The following is a 23,369-nucleotide window of genomic DNA, read 5'->3' on the forward strand; positions in this document are numbered from 1 at the left end:
GTTATTCCACTCAATCTCGTCGTACATGGATTATAGCCAACTCGGTGCTGCACATCTTGTCAGCTATCAGCTCACGTACGACTTGATTTCGTGGAATAACTGTTAAATAGACAGTGTTCAGATACAGATCCATCAAAGTATTTCAGTGAATCAAACCAAGCCCTCTGAAAAATACTGTAGCAGAACTGAATAACATATGAAAGAAAATGTCTGTTGTTCAGCATTTCTAATGTTTTAAACATGGATCATCACAGCGTTTGTTGCAGTCCTTCGTTTGTGGCCACCTGCATTTATGCCAAAAGTTTTCACAGACATCAGTACATTTTTATTTCAGTTATCCTCTCTGGCCTGATTAGTGAATCATGGCTTGGTGTTGGAAAAAAAAGGTCAATGAAGAAAATAGAATATTGAAAGATGGTTGGACAGAGAAGTAAAAATACAACCCACATCTGTTCAGAGTCCATAGCACTTCTTAAATGTAGTACTATGAAGTGCCATTGTGAAACACAACGTAATCACTTCAAACCGATGCGTCTTATTTATAGTCAAGAAATAATCACTAATGGTTGAACATTAAGGGCGGCACGGTGGTGTAGTGGTTAGCACTGTCGCCTCATAGCAAGAAGGTCCTGGGTTTGAGCCCAGTGGCCAACGAGGGCCTTTCTGTGTGGAGTTTGCATGTTCTCCCCATGTCTGCGTGGGTTTCCTCCGGGTGATCTGGTTTCTCCCACAGTCCAAAGACATGCAGGTTAGGTTAATTGGTGGCTCTAAATTGACCGTAGGTGTGAATGGTTGTTTGTGTCTATGTGTCAGCCCTGTGATGACCTGGCAACTTGTCCAGGGTGTACCCTGCCTTTCGCCCGTAGTCAGCTGGGATAGGCTCCAGCTTGCCTGCGACCCTGTACAGGATAAGCAGCTACAGATAATAGATGGATGGGTGGATGGATGGGTTGAACATTAAAATATGCTTGTTATCACCATTCAGTCACAGTAGTTGCTTATCTGGACGTTCATCTGTCCATTATCTGTAGCCACTTATCCTGTCCAGGGTCACAGGCAAGTTGGAGTCTATCCCAGCTGACTATGGGCAAGAGGTGGGGTACACCCTGAACAACTCACCAGATCATTGCAGGGCTGACACACAGAGACAAACAACCATTCACACCTATGGTCAATTTAGAGCCACCAATTAGCCTAACCTGCATGTCTTTGAACTGTGGAGGAAACCCACACAAACAACACGCAAACTCCACACTGAAAAGCCTGCGTCAGCCACTGGGCTCGAACCCAGGACCTTCTTACCATGAGGCGACAGTGCTAACCACTACACCACTGTGCCACCCCTTATCTGGACATTTGTAAGTAAAACATTTTACTATATATAGTTGGACTGTCACAAATTTTCCTTGAATATCCCTGCTCTGGAAAGCAATTATCACCAATTATCACAAATGAATGAAAAATAATAAGCTATAGTCTCTAAATATGCACCTACGTACAAGGTGCATCCACAAGGTATGTGCATGTAATTAAAGGTGTAATAATCTATTTTTTTTCTTAGTAATAATATGAATAAGCTGGAAAAAAAACTGTTGAATGTGATTAAAAAACATGGTTTAAACCATGACCTCAGGTGAAAAGTATTATGCAGCTGAGAAAACCCCTTTGGCATGGGCCTTACTAGACTAGCTTAAACCCCCCCAATAAAAAAATTTATATTTATATATATATATATATATTCTAACCTGGGTGGCACGGTGGTGTAGTGGTTAGCACTGTTGCCTCACAGCAAGAAGGTCCAGGTTCGAGCCCCGTGGCCGGCGAGGGCCTTTCTGTGTGGAGTTTGCATGTTCTCCCCGTGTCCGCGTGGGTTTCCTCCGGGTGCTCCGGTTTCCCCCACAGTCCAAAGACATGCAGGTTAGGTTAACTGGTGACTCTAAATTGACCGTAGGTGTGAATGTGAGTGTGAATGGTTGTCTGTGTCTATGTGTCAGCCCTGTGATGACCTGGCGACTTGTCCAGGGTGTACCCCGCCTTTCGCCCGTAGTCAGTTGGGATAGGCTCCAGCTTGCCTGCGACCCTGTAGAACAGGATAAAGCGGCTAGAGATAATGAGATGAGATGAGATATTCTAACCCACCCCAAACAAATGTGCCTTTCTAGTTTACAATATTCAAATACTTGGTATAATTTGTTATTCAAAAATCTAATCGGAATTGTTCCAGGGAACCTGTAAAACGTTTATTTTCTGTCTTATTGTTGATCGATCCATTTCTGTAACAGAGCCAAGACTAAAGATAACATTAAATATGGTTGGTTTTATCAAAACATCAAGACGAGAAAAAGACTGATTTAAGACAGAATAGTACAGTATATACACCTATGTGTAGTCACTTGATTTACAAATGTGGTTGTGAAACACAATTACTTTGTTTAGTTTTAAATATTAATATTATGAATATCACGATAACTATGAAGAGCCAGTGATGGGTTAAGGCTTTGGGTTACTGATTGGAGGGTTGAGGGTTCGAGCCCCAGCCCCACCAAGCTGCCACTGTTGGGCCCTTGGATGAGGCCCTTCACCATGTTGGCTCAACCAATCCACATCGACTGCATTTAGAAGTAGGAAATAGATGTGAAGAATACTAACTATGAAGACAGATTTTGTGTGTTACTCCTGTATTTTGAAATGTTACTGGAAGTCACAGTCAACCAAGACACACTTTATTGAAAAGTATGTGTGCTATTTTAGTCTTTTCCTCTAAACTGACACACTGCACTGGTGTAGTGGAGTATAGGAGTTCAGCAATAAAAATAGACTTTTTTCCCATCTATCTACTTCCCTGAAAACAGTAACTCAAACCTGAAGAAAGCAAACAGGAAAATATGCCTCAATATTTATTGAATATGTACTGTAAAACATTTCAAACCGGTTTAACTTGGAAATGCAAGTTCACCTGCTGCCTTGAAAATGCAAGTTAACTCAATTTGACGATTATCTTTGTTTCAACTCAGAAAAAGTCTCAATTAGTCAAGATAACTCAGTAATTCAAGTCTAACCTTTGAAAACTTGCACAGATTTGTTCAAATTAAAACACTTTTCAGAGCTCATTGAGTTAAAGAGAAAAAGGAAGTGGACATAACTAAACAAGGCTGAAATGTTTTACAGTGTGGATTGACAAATCTTAAATGATAAAACTGGAATTTAAAAGAAAAATGTATTAATTATAATAATTATTTATTTAAGGTGTCACGGCGGTGTAATGGTTAGCACTGTCGCCTCACAGCAAGAAGGTTCTGGGTTCGAGCCCAGCGGCCGACAGGGGCCTTTCTGTGTGGAGTTTGCATGTTCTGCCTGTGTCTGTGTGGGTTTCCTCCGGGTGCTCCAGTTTCCCCCAAAGACATGCAGGTTAGGTTTAATTGGTGGCTCTAAAGTGAGTGTGAATGGTTGTGTGTCTTGATGTGTCAGCCCTGCGATAACCTGGCAACTTGTCCAGGGTGTACCCCGTCTCTCACCCATAGTCAGCTGGGATAGGCTCCAGCGACCCTGTAGATCAGGATAAGCGGCTATGGATTTATTTATTTATTTAATGGGGCATGAAAACAACAACAATTCTGGTGGTCATTGGTGCCCTTGGGCTTGTTAAAAAGGGAACTGAAAAATACACCAACAAGATCCCTGTGAACATCAGAATTGAAGAGCTCCAGAAGATCGTTCTCCTTGGAACCGCTCACATACTCAGGAGGACTCTATCCATCAAGTAATTCACCAGACTTATGACTGCCTCAGGTTCAAGGGATGAACTCAGCACGATGAGAGAAAAGAGCTGTACTTTAAGGATAAAGACAATAATAATAATCCATAATTTGTATCCACTTATCCTGTTCTACAGGACCCTAGCTGGAGCCTATCCCAGCTGACTATGGGCGAGAGGTGGGGTACACCCTGGACAAGTCGCCAGATCATCGCAGGGCTGACACATAGACAAACAACCATTCACGCTCACATTCACACCTACAGTCAATTTAGAGCCACCAATTAGCCTAACCTGCATGTCTTTGGGCTGTGGGAAAACCGGAGAACCCAGAGGAAACCCACGTGAACACGGGGAAAACATGCAAACTCTACACAGAAAGGCCCTCTCCGGCCACTGGGCTTGAACCCAGAACCTTCTTGCTCTGAGGTGACAGTGCTAACCACTACACCACCGTGCTGCAATAATAATAATAATGATGATGTCGGGGTGGCATGGTGGTGTACTGGTTAGCACTGTCGCCTCACAGCAAGAAGGTCCGGGTTCGAGCCCCGTGGCCGGCGAGGGCCTTTCTGTGCAGAGTTTGCATGTTCTCCCCGTGTCCGCATGGGTTTCCTCCGGGTGCTCCGGTTTCCCCCACAGTCCAAAGACATGCACGTTAGGTTAACTGGTGACTCTAAATTGACCGTAGGTGTGAATGTGAGTGTGAATGGTTGTCTGTGTCTATGTGTCAGCCCTGTGATGACCTGGCGACTTGTCCAGGGTGTACCCTGCCTTTCGCCCGTAGTCAGCTGGGATAGGCTCCAGCTTGCCTGCGACCCTGTAGAACAGAATAAAGCAGCTAGAGATAATGACATGAGATGAGATAATAATGCCAATTTTGGGGCTTGTTTGCCCAAAAACCTTCTTCTAGAAGAAGAAACCTTTATTTGTCACATGCACACTTTAAGCACAGTGAAATTCATCCTCTGCATTTAACCCATCTGAAGCAGTGAACACACACATACACCCAGAGCAGTGGGCAGCCACACTAGAGCACCCAGGTACCTTGCTCAAGGGTACTTCAGCCGAAGGCCGCCCCACGTTAACCTAATTGCATGTCTTTGGGGGAAACCAGAGCACACCCACAGGGAGAACATGCAAACTCCACACAGAAAGGGCCTCGCCGGTCGCTGGGTTCGAACCCGCAACCTTGTTGCTGTGAGGCGACCATGCCACCCTATGAAAGGACAACAAAACAGATAAAACTGGCTATATTCAGAAAACTAGATCTCATCTCATTATCTCTAGCCGCTTTATCCTTCTACAGGGTCGCAGGCAAGCTGGAGCCTATCCCAGCTGACTACGGGCGAAAGGCGGGGTAAACCCTGGACAAGTCACCAGGTCATCACAGGGCTGACACATAGACACAGACAACCATTCACACCTACGGTCAATTTAGAGTCACCAGTTAACCTAACCTGCATGTCTTTAGACTGTGGGGGAAACTGGAGCACCTGGAGGAAACCCACACGGACACAGAGAGAACATGCAAACTCCACACAGAAAGGCCCTCGCCGGCCCCGGGGCTCGAACCCAGGACCTTCTTGCTGTGAGGCGACAGCGCTAACCACTACACCACCATGCCGCCCTCAGAAAACTAGATCAGAACATTTTTTGCATTTTTCTGGTTTCATTTTGGGGTGGCACGGTGGTGTAGTGGTTAGCACTGTCGCCTCACAGCAAGAAGGTCCAGGTTCGAGCCCCGTGGCCGGCGAGGGCCTTTCTGTGCGGAGTTTGCATGTTCTCCCCGTGTCCGCGTGGGTTTCCTCCGGGTGCTCCGGTTTCCCCCACAGTCCAAAGACATGCAGGTTAGGTTAACTGGTGACTCTAAATTGACCGTAGGTGTGAATGTGAGTGTGAATGGTTGTCTGTCTATATGTGTCAGCCCTGTGATGACCTGGCGACTTGTCCAGGGTGTACCCCGCCTTTCGCCCGTAGTCAGCTGGGATAGGCTCCAGCTTGCCTGCGACCCTGTAGAAGGATATGAGATAATGAATGGTTTCATTTTGAATGACTAGTGAAAGTGACATCAAGGTGGGGGGGAATAAATCCAGAAAAAAAGGAAACAAGTCTCTGAAGTAAACTGAGGAGCTTCTGGAATTGTTTTATTTGAATTAATGAATTATGGATTGGCTCTAGCTGTGGTGCTCCATAATGCATGACGGTCCTGTGAGAATTAAAGGCCCAACGCTTGATGAATATTTCACGGAGTCGGAGAGATGTGCGCTGTCGCCATTGGCTCCCTGAGCCGTCACTCTGTCCGCTCAGCGTCTCCAAACCCCGCCTCCTGCGTGCGTCACACGCCCGTCAAGTGACGTCAGAGTTTCTGCAGGTGCTCCGAGAAGTGCAGCATTGGCGTAACTGGCGTTTAAAAACATCTCTCGCGGTAAGACCACCGTATGATATTTACATGTTTGTGTTGTTTCATGGGCGGCGTCCATATGCATCTGTGTTTCTCCGAGGATTGCTTTTCCTTAACAGCTGAGCAAATACAAAAAACAGGAAAAGAAGGAAAGAATAACCTTCATTTGACATGGACCTCTGAGAGAAGCGTCCTCTCTGCTCTGTTTATATAACACATCTGGATGTTAGATTTCATTAGAGACATTGTGTTGCAGGATATATTTTAAATATGTATCATTCTGCACGCACCGTTATATCCATGTTATGTAAACAAAAGAGGTGAAAAATAATAATAATGATGATGATGATGATGGCCTAAGAAGAAGAAAAAGAAGAGGTGTCCTGGTTTCCTTTGGTGTGCGTGTTCAGTTACATAAGATCTGCAGATCACACATCAGCCATGTTGCTTATTCAAAGACTAAAAAGATCAAATGATGCACTGCTGTGGGGTTTTAATTATATATATATATATATATATATATATATATATATATATATATATGAGACCATGAGGATGAGGATGAGCTCTTGTAGGGATGATACGCACCGAGCCGCACCATCATCATCCGCCCAGAGAGCTCCATTTTCACACCAAGCTTTCACCAGAAACCGCATTCCTACTGAGAATTATAAAACGTGCATATGTCTCTGACTTGCCCTGAGAAGAATGAAAACCTAAAGGTGTAATCTAGGCGTCAGCTATTACTGATTATTGGTTATGGATTAGTGCATGCGGATGTCGGGTTGTGAAATGGCTGGGTCAAGATCCTGGATGCTCATTCAGCCTGTGTATCACTCAGTGCACCATGTCATAAATAATGCACCTAATAACATTCCCAAAATCTATGAGAATGACCAGCCTTTTCCTTTCCTTCTGAGCCCTAACAATTCATTTCCTGCTTCGAAAACCATTATTATATATTCTGTGGGTGGCACGGTGGTGTAGTGGTTAGCGCTGTCGCTTCACAGCAAGAAGGTCCAGGTTCGAGCCCCGTGGCCGGCGAGGGCCTTTCTGTGCGGAGTTTGCATGTTGTCCGCGTGGGTTTCCTCCGGGTGCTCCGGTTTCCTCCACAGTCCAAAGACATGCAGGTTAGGTTAACTGGTGACTCTAAATTGACCGTGAATGGTTGTTTTTGTCAGCCCTGTGATGACCTGGCGACTTGTCCAGGGTGTACCCTGCCTTTCGCCCGTAGTCAGCTGGGATAGGCTCCAGCTTGCCTGTAGAACAGGATTATTATTATTATTATTATTATTATTATTATATATTCTGTTCTACCATTCTACTATAACATAGCCTACAGCACTGGAATTCCATGTATGGGAATTAATGGCCTTCCCGGTGGTCTGATCTGAGCACACCCTGACATTACCCAAAGCTGACCTTAAGCTCACTGTTTTGTCTATAGAACCTTATCTGAGGCTCATTGAAGTGCACTGCAGCTTCATAACTCGGCTCTGCACCGAGGTAGTGCTTTTGTGAGCTCCACTATGACGTTAAACATCTTGATTCCTGAACGAGGATGTTTATCTGCAGCAGTTTTGTGGTGCTGATAAAGTATTAAGCTTCCACATTATGTGCTTCGAAAAGTGAGGTTCTATTTTTAGGGCTCTTGGGCTGTCTGTTATCTGCAGGAACACTGAAGGCATTCAGGGATGTTCTGGTAGTCTGTTATGCAGAGATCTCCAGCTTACTAATGTGTAGTATGCTGGGTATATCTGAGTCATATGGGATTAATAAATAAAGGAGTTTCTTTGATGTAATGCAGTTTTTCATGTTTGTTTGCAGTAGTAATCAATCACAGGATTAATTAAAGACAGTTATTTCATTCACGACAGTCATCTAGGTGTATACTATCAAAGCAGTCGAAATCTTTAATATTGAGGGGGCAAAAATCTTCCCTTTTTTTTTGGGGGGGGGGGGGGGGGGGGGATAACGTAGGGTTGTGCAATGTCCTACTTAGCCTGGAAATCATGTAGAGATTCAGAATGAGCGCACCTTCATGCTCGACTTTGCTCTCAGTGATCAGGTTTCAAGGAAGTAACAGAGTTTAAGGTTGTTGGTGGGTGGGTTTTTTTTCTTCTTCTTTCCCCAAAGCCCCAAAAGAATACTACTAGAGAATTTTCTCAGAACCACATGAAGTGTTAGAAGGTTTGGACCGAAAATACTTTCGGATAAAAGCCAGGAAAATGTTGATTAAATCTTTCCAGACTGCATGAACTTCAATTACTGCGTTTTCTCCATATGAACTAATAACTAAAAGTAAATCCTACTGCCCTGAAAAAATAAAACCATAGGATGTCTAAGTTCATTAGAAATGTCATTTTCTATCTTCAGTTTCAAGCATAATGCTTGCTATTCTATTAACACCTCCTCAGACATTTGAACATTAAGGCTGAGTCAGAGCTTGCATCAAATGTCTGCTATTCCAGGAAACTTTACCCTAACCTCAGTCCTCCTGATTAAAATCAAACACACTGTGGTTGCGCTGATTACGCAACATAACACTAACTAAGCAATCAATTCATATTTGTCAAATGATTATTCCATGAGCAACGTTTTCACACTCTTACAAAAAAAAAAGGTTAAATCTTGAAAGCTAAAGGGGTTCTGTGGTTTGTCCCTCAGAGCGACCCTTAAAGAATTTTACATTAAAGTTCCTTATCCAAGTAAAGGACCCTTAACTATAGGTTTACTGTGTTGTGAAATACCATTCATCTATCCATCCATCCATCCATCCATCATCTGTAGCCGCTTATCCTATGCAGGGTCGCAGGCAAGCTGGAGCCTATCCCAGCTGACTATAGGCGAAAGGCGGGGTACACCCTGGACAAGTCACCAGGTCATCACAGGGATGACACATAGAGACAAACAACCATTCACACTCACATTCACACCTACGGTCAATTTAGAGCCACCAATTAACCTAACCTGCATGTCTTTGGCAGTGGTGTAGTGGTTAGCACTGTCACCTCACAGCAAGAAGGTCCTGGGTTTGAGCCCAGCGGTCGATGGGGGCCTTTCTGTGTGGAGTTTGTATGTTCTCCTCGTGTCTCTGTGGGTTTCCTCCGGGTGCTCCAGTTTCCTCCACAGTCCAAAGGTTAGGCTAATTGGTGGCTCAAAATTGACCGTAGATGTGAATGTGAGTGTGAATGGTTGTGTGTCTCTAGTGCACAGGATAAGCAGCTACAGATAATGGATGTATGTCCTATCTTTGGACGGTGGGGGAAACCCATGCAGACACGGGGAGAACATGCAAACCCCACACAGAAAGGCCAGAACCTTCTTGCTGTGAGGCGACAGTGCTAACCACTACACCACCGTGCCGCCCGTTGTGAAATACCATTTCCAGTTATGTTTCTTTTATTAGGGTCTCCTCCTTTCAGTTTTTCCATCCAAAGTCATGGGACAAAAGTTAGAAACTGTCTGTAATCTCATACAAACTCACGATGGACATCCTGTTTGTGATGTGACTCAGGTTAATGTAATATGTTCACACCTAATCTGCAACACATCCAGTTAAGGGTTGTTTATAGACTGTGGACAGTAGGCATCATTTTTTGGCTCAATCAGAGGTCAGTGAAAAGCAATCACAGGTTCCGTTTTTAGATTTGCACTGGAGAGACAAATGGGGCCTTTGCCAATGGCACTGTACCAAATATTGATCCAGCATGGCAGGACAAAATGGGATGGGTGCCAAGCAATGGTATCTCTTTTAGTCAGGTCTCAAAGAGTAATGTTTCATTATTTGCCTGATTGGTTTTTGATGGTGAATGACCTGGTGACATGTTATCATGTCGCATTGGTGAGCTGAGGTAGATGATAGAGGTTTCCCTGTGGATCAATAGTATGACATTTCCTTACATTGTACTTGTGTTAAATATTAAAATAGTAGACTCACCGTGACGCTGCTCATGCTGTGTCGTGTGGTATTAACATAATGCTTTAAAGGGGAACTGAAGTCATTTTTAAACTTGCTTTATTTCTTAATGTGTTATTCAATTACGTTTTCGGTTTTAGTAACCTTATATCAGGACACGTATTAGCAACTAATTGCAATTAAGGCCAAGTTTACATTAGACCGTATCTGTCTCGTTTTCTTCGCGGATGCACTGTCCGTTTACATTAAACCGCCTGGAAACGCCGGGAAACAGGAATCCGCCAGCGTCCACGTATTCAATCCAGATCGTGTCAGCTCCGGTGCTGTGTAAACATTGAGAATACGCGGATACGCTGTGCTGAGCTCTAGCTGCCCTCGTCATTGGACAACGTCACTGTGACATCCACCTTCCTGATTCGCTGGCGTTGGTCATGTGACGCGACTGCTGAAAAACGGCGCGGACTTCCGCCTTGTATCACCTTTCATTAAAGAGTATAAAAGTATGAAAATACTGCAAATACTGATGCAAATACTGCCCATTGTGTAGTTATGATTGTCTTTAGGCTTGCCATCCTTCCACTTGCAAGTGGTAAGTGATATGCGCTGGGATCACACACACAGCGGCTCAGTCCCGAATCACAGCTTGTGCACTTCACTCGCGCGCTCTGTGAGCTGCGCAGGGCCGGAGTGCGCACCCTCCAGAGGGCACTCGCTGTTCAGGGCGGAGTGATTTGGAGCGCAGGATGCCTGCGGAGCCGAGCATATCCGTGTATTAGCGTTGCTGTGTGCACGCAAATCGTGTATTGGCGTTGCTGTGTGCACACTAATCGTTTTAAAAACGTTAATCTGATGATCCGCTGATACGGTCTAATGTAAACATGGGCTAAATGTTATACTTATCAGCCTATTCGGTTTTTAGCCGTGTTGAATTTAGTTCGTTTGGTCCACGGCAGGCGTCGCTTATCCATGCGATCTTTACGAGACTTGTGCGAGACTTCAGAACATCAAGTGTCAGCCAGGTGTCAGTGCCGCCATTTTGAAAACTGTTTTCCAAACGAAATATTGCACAAAAACGAGTTTAAATGACGATTACTGCCTACTTTTTTCAAACTTTTCTGATTGCTATCAAAACAAACAAAACTTCCGGCTTGATTACATCAGCATTCGAGAGAGGGCGCGCGCGTCTTTTGACAACGTTGGCAGATGTCGGTCACTTTGATTTCCGCTGTACGTTTTACTTCCGTTCTACAAGGTCTCGCACAGAAAAGAAAGAAAGCACAACTTTATTCATCACACACTTGTGAAATTCCTCTCTGCATTTAACCCATCTGAAGCAGTGAACACACACATACCCAGAGCAGTGGGCAGCCATGCTAACAGCGCCCGGGGAGCAGTTGGGAGTTAGGTGCCTCGCTCAAGGGCACCTCAGCCCAAGGCCGTCCCATATTAACCTACCCGCATGTCTTTGGACTCAGGTCCAGGTCTTTGGACGAGGTCTCAACGAATCTCGTTTACGGCCATTGCTTTGACACATGGACTGGTATATTACATTGCATATTTCAAACACTCATAACTTGCTATAGCAGTGACAAAATAGCAATCAAAAATGCATTCCTATATTTAATAAAATTATATAAATAGAATTTTAATAATAAAAAAAAATTGCCTTCAGTTCTCCTTTAAAGTGAATCCACTTTTTATACACCTTGGGGAAAGCCATGGCCAAATGGTTAGAGAAATAGCTTTGGGACCAAAAGGTTGCTGGTTCAAGCCACTAGACCAGCAGGACTGGCTCAAGTGCCCTTGAGCAAGGTGCCTAACCCCCAACTGCTCTGGCAAGTGTGGTGGTGTACCTTGTGTCTGATTAGCCAAAGAAAAACTGATGATGTGATAATCAGTTTGGGCAAGAACCTGGCCATAACTAATTTATACACTTGTAGGGGGGAAAAAATGAATGATTTCAGTGATTGTACTGAGCGTCTTATCAACATACATTTAGCCATAATAAGGATGAAGGATTGATGGTTGGAGATGCTTTTTAATAGATTTAATAGTTTATATGACTAAGGAAAGTACTAATTCAGATACACCATGTCTGTGTGTCTGACTATGGTTGCATTTAGTCTACTTATAAAAGTCATTTTCTTCAAGAAAAGTATTATATGACAAATGTCCTGCTGTAAGAATTGATATGATTCATTCCATCTCTCGTTATATCTAATGAACAACATGTCAAAAAGATTCACTTCTAAGTAAAGAGTTGAGAAAAAAAATCAAGAGGAGTGTTCAGAGATAGAATCTGAGAAAGTGAATGTTTCCATATCTCCTTTCCCCCCTTCAGATGGCCTCTGCTACAGATAACCGTTATGGGCAGAAGGAGTCCTCTGACCAGAACTTCGATTATATGTTCAAGATCCTGATCATCGGCAACAGCAGTGTAGGAAAGACCAGCTTTCTGTTTCGCTATGCAGATGATTCCTTCACTCCGGCTTTCGTTAGCACAGTGGGCATTGACTTTAAGGTGAAGACCATCTACAGAAATGACAAGAGGATCAAGCTGCAGATTTGGGTGAGATCAGATGTCCTTTCAGACATTATAATGCCATCGTCGATGCAATATGATGTTCAGTAAGACGTAACACACCATGCTCTTTTGGCTTGCTATTTAAAATAGAATCAAATTAGATTTTTTTTTTTTTTTTACATTTGGTGTCCATGTAAATACATATGTTACAGGTGATTTTTGAAATCAAGTGATTCTAGATTTACCTGGGGGATTCTAGAATTACCGCGGTGAATTAGGGTTAGGGTTGGGTGATCTAGTGGAATGTTTAATTTCTTTGCTGCAATGACAATCCTCTGTGGTGTAGTGGTGAACTTCAAAGCAGAAGGTCCTAAGTTCAAGTCCCAGCAAAGATGATAAAAAGTCGGGAGAACAAGAAGACAGAGTCATCTATATCCCCCGTCCTATATACCAAGTTTCAAGATATTATTTGTCACATTTTTCAGGTTCTGCTGCAGGAAACCAACCCTACCTCTTTACACTGACCTCAGCAGCCTATGGTATAAGCCCACCGGACTTTTGGTCCAAGTGAACTAAAAATGAAACTTTCTCACATTTCTTAGTATCAAAAGGCACATATACAGGTAGTCATCGACTTACGACCGATTGACTTTACGACCGTCTAGTTACGACTGGCGAGTGTTTCCCAGTGTGAGCAGTATCCCGGTACAGTAAACTTCTCCCGTGTCCGTTTGTGTTGGTAATTACAGTATCGTCCATTTGTGTTGGTAATTACGGAGAAAAAGATACAAACAATTCAGACGAGGCTTACCATGTTTATGAAAAGAGCAAATCCTCCCGCCAGCCCGAGTGCTGCAACAGCTGATGATGATGTATATGACCCACAGCCAAGCACCAGTCATGCCAGCGGTCACCAAGTTTTGCATTTTGCTATGTTTTACATTTGCATTTTGGTATGTTTCAATGTTTTCTATTTTTTACACCTGTATTTCATATTTTTTGCTTTGCACATATTAAACGAATTGTACTGTACGCAGTGTAGTATGCAGTGTTTGACTTAAACCAAATAATGAGCCAAGGTAATGAAATAAGAAAATGTTGATAAAATAAGACTAAGATGATTACAATATCATTACACATCACAATATACTTACGTTCATTTAACATAGGCCGACGTATGACCAGATCGGTTTACGACCGGTCAGTCGTAACCAAACGCAGTCGTAAGTCGACGACTACCTGTACATTACTTAATCAACACATATATCAACTTTCAAAACCATACCACTCATAGTGTTCAAGGTCTGCTCCGGAAACAAAACCTACCCATAAGACTAACCTGAGAGACTAAGGGCCTCTGCATGCTCTTGCGACAAGGCTTTCGCAGATAGCTTTTCGCAGACAGTTGTAATTTATCGTTGAGCGGGGAGTAATAGGCGTGCGCGATGTTATTCACCGCCACAACGCAAGGGGGCGCGAAGTCGCGAAATCGCTAGGAGTAGTTGGTGGGTGTGGTTAGTGGAGTGTTTATCCTCCGGTTACTTATAATGACTAGAACTGGAGTCGTATAGATGTACGTACTTCCTCACTTCCTCGATCAACCGCTCTTCGTGCTGCTCCATCTTCGCTCGTGTTTTTAAAAATGGCGGTCGTAAAAACAAAACAAACCGGGAAAGTAGGGAAGCGGAAGTGCGTGTACAGCGGATGTAGAGTGGACCAATCAGAGCCCTCTTGTCTGCGACACTGTCTGCGAGGCTTCTGCGGTGGTCACAATTTTTGGGAGGTGCGCGCAGAGCGTCTGCGAAGGTGGGGTGGGGGGCTACGCAGACGCCATCTGCGAGGACTGGGTTGTCAGCATAAATTGGCCTTAAGTCTGAAATTGTTTCCATGGAAACATGAAAAATTAAAATTTCTCACATTACTTGGTATGAAAAGGCACATCTACATCACCTTGTTAACATGTATACCAAGTTTCAAATCCGTATCATGAATAGTTTTGGATATATGCTCCGGAAACGAACATTGCTCTTAGAAACTAAGTCAAAATCTGTGTTTTTTTTTTCAAAAATCCAAAATAGCAAAAGGCACCAGTTCACATGTTGCTTGATATGTATACAAAGTTTCATGAAGATATCTTCAGTAGTTTTAAAGATACGGCCCAGAAACGAAAACGTGAACCCATTTCTATGGACCCTTTTCACGTGACGTCACGACAAACGCGGCCGCCATTTTGGACATGTACTACCAGTAGTTTACCACAGCCAGCATTGAGGAACGGCAGCAAAGAAAGTGTTTATTTTCAGCAAGACTTCCATCATGCCACTATGTTGTTGTGCACCTGGATGTAGTAACCATCAACAAACAAGGCAAGGGTTATCATTTTATCGGATCCCGGTAGATGCTGACCGACGGAGAAGATGGATAGCGGCATACCAACGCTTGTGTAGTGACCACTTTGTTGGAGGTAAGACGAATAAAATTAGCCAGAAAAGGCATTACATTGCTGTTAACATTCCATTCTAGTTTACTGTAATTATGATCTGGCAGCTATTTACACCGGATCCAGTGTAAATAGCCGCCAGAGCCAACGTCCGAGGTTCCGGAGCGCGCTCGCGGCCCGGCCGGAGCCGCGCGCTCGCTCGCAGCCCAGCCGGAGCCGGCGGCCGCAGAGCCAGCGCGCGCGTGCTCGCGGCCTGGCCGGACGTTGGCTCCGGCAGCTATTTACACTGGATCCGGTGTAAATAGCTGCCAGATCATAATTACAGTAAACTAGTAAATACAGTTTTCTGCATCTCGCTCCTTTTTCTTTTATGTTTGTCGCCTTCCTCGCATTCAAACCGATTTGAGCCGAAGTCCACTACATGTCCAAAATGGCGGTCGCGTTTACGAAGGTCACGTGACTGAAAAGGGTCCATATCCTCCGCCCAAACGAAGTTTGGCGGGGGATAAGAAAGCAAATTAAATTGGGCAGAAAGACAGGTATGTAAGTGTAATTCTGGGCAGAGAGGTGTAAAAGGATAGAAGATATAAAGGGGGTGGGGTGAGTGAGAAACGATGAGGAAAGATGAATACAGAGTGGTTGTCGAAGTGTTCTCGTTCTTTTATGAACCAGTTCACCTCGGTAAATCTAGAATCACCTGATTTCAAAAATCACCCGTAACATATATTTCCATAGAAACTGTGTGCATTACAAATAAAGCAAGGTAGAGAGTGTATCATTAGCATCAGATGAACAGCTGATAGGTGGCATGATGTGTGATGAGTGACGGCCTATAGCCTGGCAGCAGAGTGACGGGAAAAAGGTGTATGATTGGATGGACACTGATGCATTGAGCTCCCAACCAATCAGAAATGCACACAACACCACTGTCCCACCCCCTCTGTACTTCATGTTTCCCAGGTTTTTTTTTTTTTTTAAAGAGTCCCCTCCCCCAGTGTAATACAGGATAAACCCAGCAAGGGCCAGCGAAATGGCTCTGGGCATTACACACTACATGCTGTACAGACATTCTTTCATATCTTTACTGCATGCATTTGTTGTAATAAGCATATTTCTTGTTTGTTTTTTAATGTAAACCAATATAGCTGCATTTGCATGTGATACGCAAATATGGTGTGCATTGACAAAAGCCGCAGTACACATTTGAGACAGATGGGAAGTGTTTTCCGTTACCACAGCGCTTGTTTATGAGGCACTGAGCTGCAGTATGGTGCGCAGAGTGTCATGGAGACAAGAACCAGTCCTGCTTCTGTTCATTATAGGTCTTGTGGTAACCTAATAGGTCCGGCTCGCTGTGTGGGAATTGCAACCCTGTATGGCACTGACTGAGATGCTCTGTAGATAGTCAGCCCATTGACTGCTTTTAATCCAGTCCTGATGATCAAATCATTTCAGAAGCATTGTTGTTTTTTAATTAAGTGCATCTTGGAATAATTCTGTTTTACTGCTGAAAGAAAAAGAAAAAACCAGGAAAATCTTCAGAAGAGATGATTTGCACTTTGTGGTTTCTGTATAACATGACAAGCAGCATTTTTTTTTCTTTTTTTGTCTTATTAACTTAACGCATGGCTGGTGAGGAAATGAATGTTAACAAATCCTGTTGTTACATACAGTGGTGCTTGAAAGTTTGTGAACCCTTTAGAATTTTCTCTATTTCTGCATAAGTATGACCTAAAACATATTTATGATCGATCAGACTTTGATAGATCCCTGTTCTTTAAATAAAACAGGGTGCCCACTCGCACCTGATTGTCATCCCACTGATTGAAAACACCTGACTCTAATTTCACCTTCAAATTAACTGCTAATCCTAGAGGTTCACATACTTTTGCCACTCACAGATATGCAACATTGGATCATTTTCCTTAATAAATAAATGACCAAGTATAATATTTTTGTCTCATTTGTTTAACTGGGTTCTCTTTATCTACTTTTAGGACTTGTGTGAAAATCTGATGATGTTTTAGGGTGTATTCAGACCAGGATAGTTCGATAGTTCACTTGCTTTGGTCCGAACCAAATGGTTTTTTTTATTTTTTCATTTTGGTGCGGTTCGCTTTCACACTGTACATTTTAGTAAGCGGACCAAAATCTGTCAACAAAGCCACGCGCCCTGAGGTCGTTCAGCTATTGGTCAGAGACGACACGCGCACAAAGTGCTGTTCTGGGGAGCGCGTGAACCCCTTCTCCTTCATTTTCTCACTGAATACAGCAAACACGTCGGCATTTTTGTGTGTTCTCTCCAAAAGCTCAGATATGTGGACATCTGCCCATATATCCACAAGGGTACGCGTTTCTTCCTCGGCCCACGTTTGCCCCCTACTCATTTTTTGTACTCTGTAGTCTAGCCTACCACTGGTCTGAATGACTGAACGACTGTTGTAAGGTTCCCTTGACAACTGAAACAGTGTTTGCACTTTGCGGTGGAGTGTCAAGACTCTGTTTCCCATAATGCTCGACAAACGACGGAAGCTCCCGAGGTACAAAAAAGCAAAACTGTCGGATTAGGTCCGGTCTGCTTTCACACCTCCAAAAGGTGTGGGTTTTTGTACTCTGTAGTCTAGCCTACCACTGGTCTGAATGACTGAACGACTGTTGTAAGGTTCCCTTGACAACTGAAACAGTGTTTGCACCAGGGTTCCTTTGGTCCGGACCAAGTCCGACCTTGCAGCTCGGTCTCGGTCCGCTTGTTTGGTCCGGACCAGAGTTCGGTGGTTTGTATTCAGACCAACCCAAAAGGTCCGGACCAAGGGAAATTTGGGTCGTTTGGTCCGGACCAAACAATGTAGGTATGAATACGCCCTTAGGTCATATTTATGCAGAAATATAGAAAATTCTAAAGGGTTCACAAACTTTCAAGCACCACTGTAGGCGATAACAGGAAGTAACTCGTTCTGTGGATGTTCCACAGTATAAAATATATCTGTTAATTCTCCAGTTTCCTCCCACCACCCCAATACCATGCATGATGCCCTGGCAATCCAAACTCACCAGTGTTGCCAGGTTAGGATTCAGATTCACCACAACCTGATGAAATTATGATGAAATATTTCTGTTCTGATGGGAGTGGTCTCTTCTAGGATGACACATCAACAGGGCACCAGTGCTTACTGAATGATTTGATGTTTTTACACCATTTACACACACACACACACACACACACACACACACACACACACACACACACACACACACACGTCTCACTATCCTTGTGAGGACCTTCCATTGACATAATTATTATTGTAGTTAAAGGGGAACTGAAGGCAATTTTTTTTTTATTATCAAAATTCTATTTATCTCATTTTATTAAATATCGGAATGCATTTCTGACAGCTATAGTATCACTGCTATAGCAAGTTATGAGCGTTTGAAATATGCTATGTAATATATCAGTCCATATGTCAAAGCAATGGCTGTAAACGAGATTCGTTGAGACCTGTGCGAGACATTGTAGGACGGAAGTAAAACGTACAGCGGAAATCAAAGTGACAAACATCTGCCAACGTTGTCAAAAGATGCGCGCGTGCCCTCTTTTGAATGCTGACGTAATCAAGCCGGAAGTTTTCCCTGTGTCCGAAATCGCTCCCTACTCACTATATAGGGCACTATATAGTGGGGACGTCGTTTTGTAGTGCTGTCCGAAACCTTATTGAGGATTATGTACACTCTCTATAGTGCACTCAAAGTATCCCACAATGCATCACGAAAAGTAGTGTGCAACCGATGGTTATTAACCAAGCAATATATCCGATCATGCATTGCATTTGCACTGAATGAAATCAAATTAAAAGTCTCAAATTTGATTTAATAAAAGGCAGCTGCAAAGAAGAAAGTATTCAGCCTTGATTTTTAAAAAAAAAATGAAAGATGCAGGTATTTTGTATTGATTAATGTGGGAAATGCGCTCAGTATAATATGTATTTATCACAAAAATACATGCATGTATTTATTATTTTGAAAACCCACCAGCCGACTGATCTGGCACGTTTTAATTGTGTGACAGTAATGACGTAAATACCAGCGCGACAGACTAGTGTCCGAAAGCGTTTGTTTGTTTGTTTGGGGTTTTTTTTCATTTAATCAGTGGTTCGAAGTCGTATGGAATAATCCCCATCACTGATGAAGCTGGCAAATCTTGAAATTAATCTAAATTGGGATGATATGGCGATCTGGCTGCTGTGTAAACAGTTTTCAAAATGGCGGTGCTGACACTTCACGTGTGAAGTCTCGCACAAGTCTCATGAAGATCGTGTGGATAAGCGACGCCTGCCGTGGACCAAACGAACTACATTCGACATGGCTAAAAACCGAAAAGGCCGATAAGTGTAATGTAATATGCCAATACGAGTCACGATATAAGGTTAATAAAACCGAAAATGTAATTGAATAACACTTTAATTAAGAAATAAAGCAAGTTTAAAAATGACTTCAGTTCCCCTTTAATTAATGCTGTGCCTGCACCTAAACCTAACCTTAACCTCAGTAATGAAACGGAAACTTTTTGGCTTTTTTATATTTTATTTTTTTATTTTAATTTTTGTTTAAAAACACAACAACAGGAATTTCCTTGTGGGGACCATCCAAATGTCCCTACAAGGTCGAAATTGTCAGATTTTACTATCCTTGTGGGGACATTTGGTCCTCAGTAGTATATATAAACACACACACACTGAAAACTGGTTATTTACCACTATTGTGCTGTAATGGTGTCATGTAGGAATGGGAGCAAAACAGTAAAGTTGAAACGTTACTCTATCGCCTTGTAATCTAGTATGAACAGCAAACTTTTGCTACGGCTGCAGTGGGAATTTTAACCATTGGATTCACGCATTGTGACCAGAAATGTTGTGGCATTGATGTAAACAGTTTCCCACAGGTCTGAAATATATTTGTGGTGGTAGCTTGTGCTAGCTTATGACTACGTTCAGGCTGCACCCTGAAACGACCCATATCCGATTTTTTTGCCCATATGCGACCTGTATCCGATTTGTTATTGACAATCTGAACGACACAGATCCGATTTTTTCACATGCGACCCAGGCCGCTTGGATATGTGGTCCTAAATCCGATGCATATCCGATATTTTCACATGCGACTGCAGTCTGACCGGACAGGTCGCATTCATGCGACCTACACGTCATCAACAAGAGACAAACGTCACTATTCTGCATTGGCTAATCCCGCCTCTTTGGTGGAAAACAACAACATTTGTACAGTTTTCAGAATTTAAATAGACTTTTATAGAATTGATCAAGCTAATGGTGGATTTGGTAGGGACCTGGATGTTGATCTGTTAGCCTGATTAAATAAAACAGTTTCTATAACTGATTTATAATTTAAACCATCCTGTATTACAAGATTATAAGATTGTTCTGGAAATTTCCAGTAATTTGACACCTTCGGTCTCATTAGTCTGCTGTTAATCAGATTATTGTGCGAGTTCCGCCGCCGCCACAAAAACCACATCGCCAGGTCTTGCCTCATCTCCATCGCAAACTGCACTGGTGTTTATGCATCTTGAGCCAGCGCTGAAAGAAGTTGCAGAATTCAGCTGGCTATAAACAATCTAAATAAATATTTATAAAAATGTAGAAAAAGTTTATTAATATGACGAAATAAATATGTGCAAATTATTAAGCCTGAATTAAGAGTTTGGTAATACAGCGGCCGTATCCCAAATGACTGCCTACTGAAGCTCGAGTGCACTATATAGAGTTTAAAAATCCATTACTTCCTAGTAACATGTAGTGCACTTATATAGAAATTAAAGAGACATTTAGGAGTCAACCCTCGTTACCAGGCTACACGTTTTCATTTCAGTTCAGAAACAAAAACACACACGAGACCTCACACTTTAACACTAACCAGATAATTAAACAAACAAACAAACAAAAAAAGAAATCATTAAACATGAAGAGTGCGCTTTTTTTTGTTTATGTATTACGTAGATGTGCTTATTACGTGTCAATTTGCGCATGCGGGACACTTTTGGGTCGTTTTCCGTTCATATTGGAGATCGCATACAAGTCTCATATAATTGGTAATGTGAATGGCCTAACAAAAAAATCGGATTTCACAACAAATCGGATATGGGTCGTTTCAGGTTGCAGTCTGAACGTAGTGTATGTGCCTTAATGGTCTGGTTCATATTTGGATACGAGACTGCCTCAGAATACCAGGTGCTGGCACAGGAAGGACTTTTAGGTAGCTGGTGGAAAGGGCTGGAATGACCTGCCAGCAAAAATGGTCTACTATATGTGATTTTGGATCGCATTAGAATCTGTTCGGCTCATGCGGATTAGAATCTGCTCCACACACGCTGCTCAGTGAATTGTTCATGTTATCTGTCATCAATAACCACAGGTTTCAGAAAAAACAGACTATTTTCGTCTAAGTTCATTTACAGTTTCATTTTTTACTTACAAAGAAGGAAAAGGATCCCAATTTGCTTTTAAACTTTGTGGTATCCGAGAATAAAAACAAAAATGGCTTATTAATTTCTGACGCAAATGTACATGGACTCTTTATGTCCTTTTAATAACCAGTTAAATAGGCTTGGGGGGAAAAAAGGCATATTAGAAAGCTGAATGTGCTGACTGGACTCAAATGTTCCATGTCGTCATGGTAACATTGACGATAACACGGAACATGCACACTGATTAAGACTGTCTACAGTGTGAGGACAAGCTCTCCGTACACGTGGTCAGATATTTCGACAATCATTCCAGTACGACACAGTTCCTTTTAGCTATACATTACATTATGTGCATTGCTATTTATTTATTGCTCACAGGACGTTCAGAATCCGAATATTCTTACTGCCTCACTGTAAAGCAACTGGCAGAAAATAAAAAAAAAAACAAGGGAAAAGAAAACATTGGCAGATATGGCTGGAAAATAGTTAACAGTTATTCCACAAAATCGAGTCGTACATGAGCTGATAGCCGATGAGGCGCATAGCACCGAGTTGATATAAACCATGTACGACGAGATTGAGTGGAATAACTGTTTTATTCTATCCACATTCACTGGATTTTGAGAAAGAGAGCATTTTTATTTTTTTTGAAAATTCGATAAATAAAAACTTTATACAAAACGTCCAACAAAATAATTTCTGCTTAGAATGTAAACAAACCGGCAAAATGACAGTAGCAATTTGTGAAAAATGCTATAATAATAATTCTTGAAAAATTAAAAAAGATACGCTCTTACCATCAAATACTTTTACTCCATATTTTGTTGCTTTTTTTATTTTTTGGGTTTTTTTTTTTAGTACAATTTTTATTTCGTCCTTGGTTGGTTCAGCAACACACTCCGCCATTTTGTTTTTCGTCTTCTTTAGGGTTTTTTGGCGGTTGGCAAACCAACTTAAAGGCGCATTACTGCCACTGACTGGGCTGGAGTGTGGAACAGGAGATATTGGGGGAGGGGGACAGACTATATTCTTTTAACTATTTCTGTTTCTTTTAAATATGTGATCCCACCATTTTGTTTTCCTCTACTCACGATATATGAGCTGATAGCCTAGTAGTAGAGTAGCCAATCAGATCGTGCGATTGCTTATATCCAGTGAATGTGGATAGAATAAAATGAATTATACGTCATGTTTGGGCTCACGTGTTTTACACATCTTGCAGGGGTTCGCGCTTCGTAGCACCCTGTTAAATACAGTCAGGTGGCAATGAAATTTTGTTATCTATCTAGTGTTCTGTTTACCTGTTTTATTAACGGGTTTTGTTTGTGAAAAAGGCTTTAGAGTGTGATAGGTCCATCAAGATTCCTAGCTAACGTTAGCTAGCTAACCATGTTATGTAAGCATGTGGGAGAATATTGATTTTGAAAAGAAAAAATAATTGGTTGTCAAGCAGAAGCAAAGCAAGCTCGGTATTATCTCCAGAGCTGAAAACCCACACAGATGTCCACTCACATGCTTGGTCCCATATCTTTCTCCCTGTTTTGTCCCCCCCCCCCCCCCCTTTTGCTGTTTGTTGTTGTAAGCTGTTGTTAGCAATGAAAGAACCAAAAATTTGTTTGAATGTTCACCTTCTCTATCTTTTCTTCCATGTCAATAATTCCACTTTAATCCTAAGCTTATTTACAGTGGTGCTTGAAAGTTTGTGAACCCTTTATAATTTTCTATATTTCTGCATAAATATGACCTAAAACATCATCAGATTTTCACACAAGTCCTAAAAGTAGATAAAGAGAACCCAGTTAAACAAATGAGGCAAAAATTCTACTTGGTCATTTATTTATTGAGGAAAATGA

At 42.4% G+C, this 23,369-nt stretch overlaps 1 protein-coding gene across 3 annotated transcripts in view; it reads left to right on the forward strand.

Annotated features, from left to right (window-relative positions):
• Positions 1 to 6,131: 6,131 nt before the first annotated feature.
• Positions 6,132 to 23,369, forward strand: part of LOC132899576 (ras-related protein Rab-3A) — a 38,776-nt gene continuing 21,538 nt past the window's right edge. For all 3 annotated transcript variants that reach the window (XR_009656694.1, XM_060941592.1, XM_060941593.1), the window contains exons 1-2: positions 6,132 to 6,182; positions 12,419 to 12,646. Coding sequence is in view for 2 of the 3 variants with exons in the window: in XM_060941592.1 (XP_060797575.1) it covers positions 12,419 to 12,646 (228 nt within the window). In the remaining variant the exon portion in view is untranslated. The remainder of the gene's footprint in view (positions 6,183 to 12,418; positions 12,647 to 23,369) is intronic.

The sequence above is a fragment of the Neoarius graeffei genome, chromosome 15 (assembly GCF_027579695.1).
Source record: "Neoarius graeffei isolate fNeoGra1 chromosome 15, fNeoGra1.pri, whole genome shotgun sequence".
Classification (NCBI taxonomy): Eukaryota; Metazoa; Chordata; class Actinopteri; order Siluriformes; family Ariidae; genus Neoarius; species Neoarius graeffei.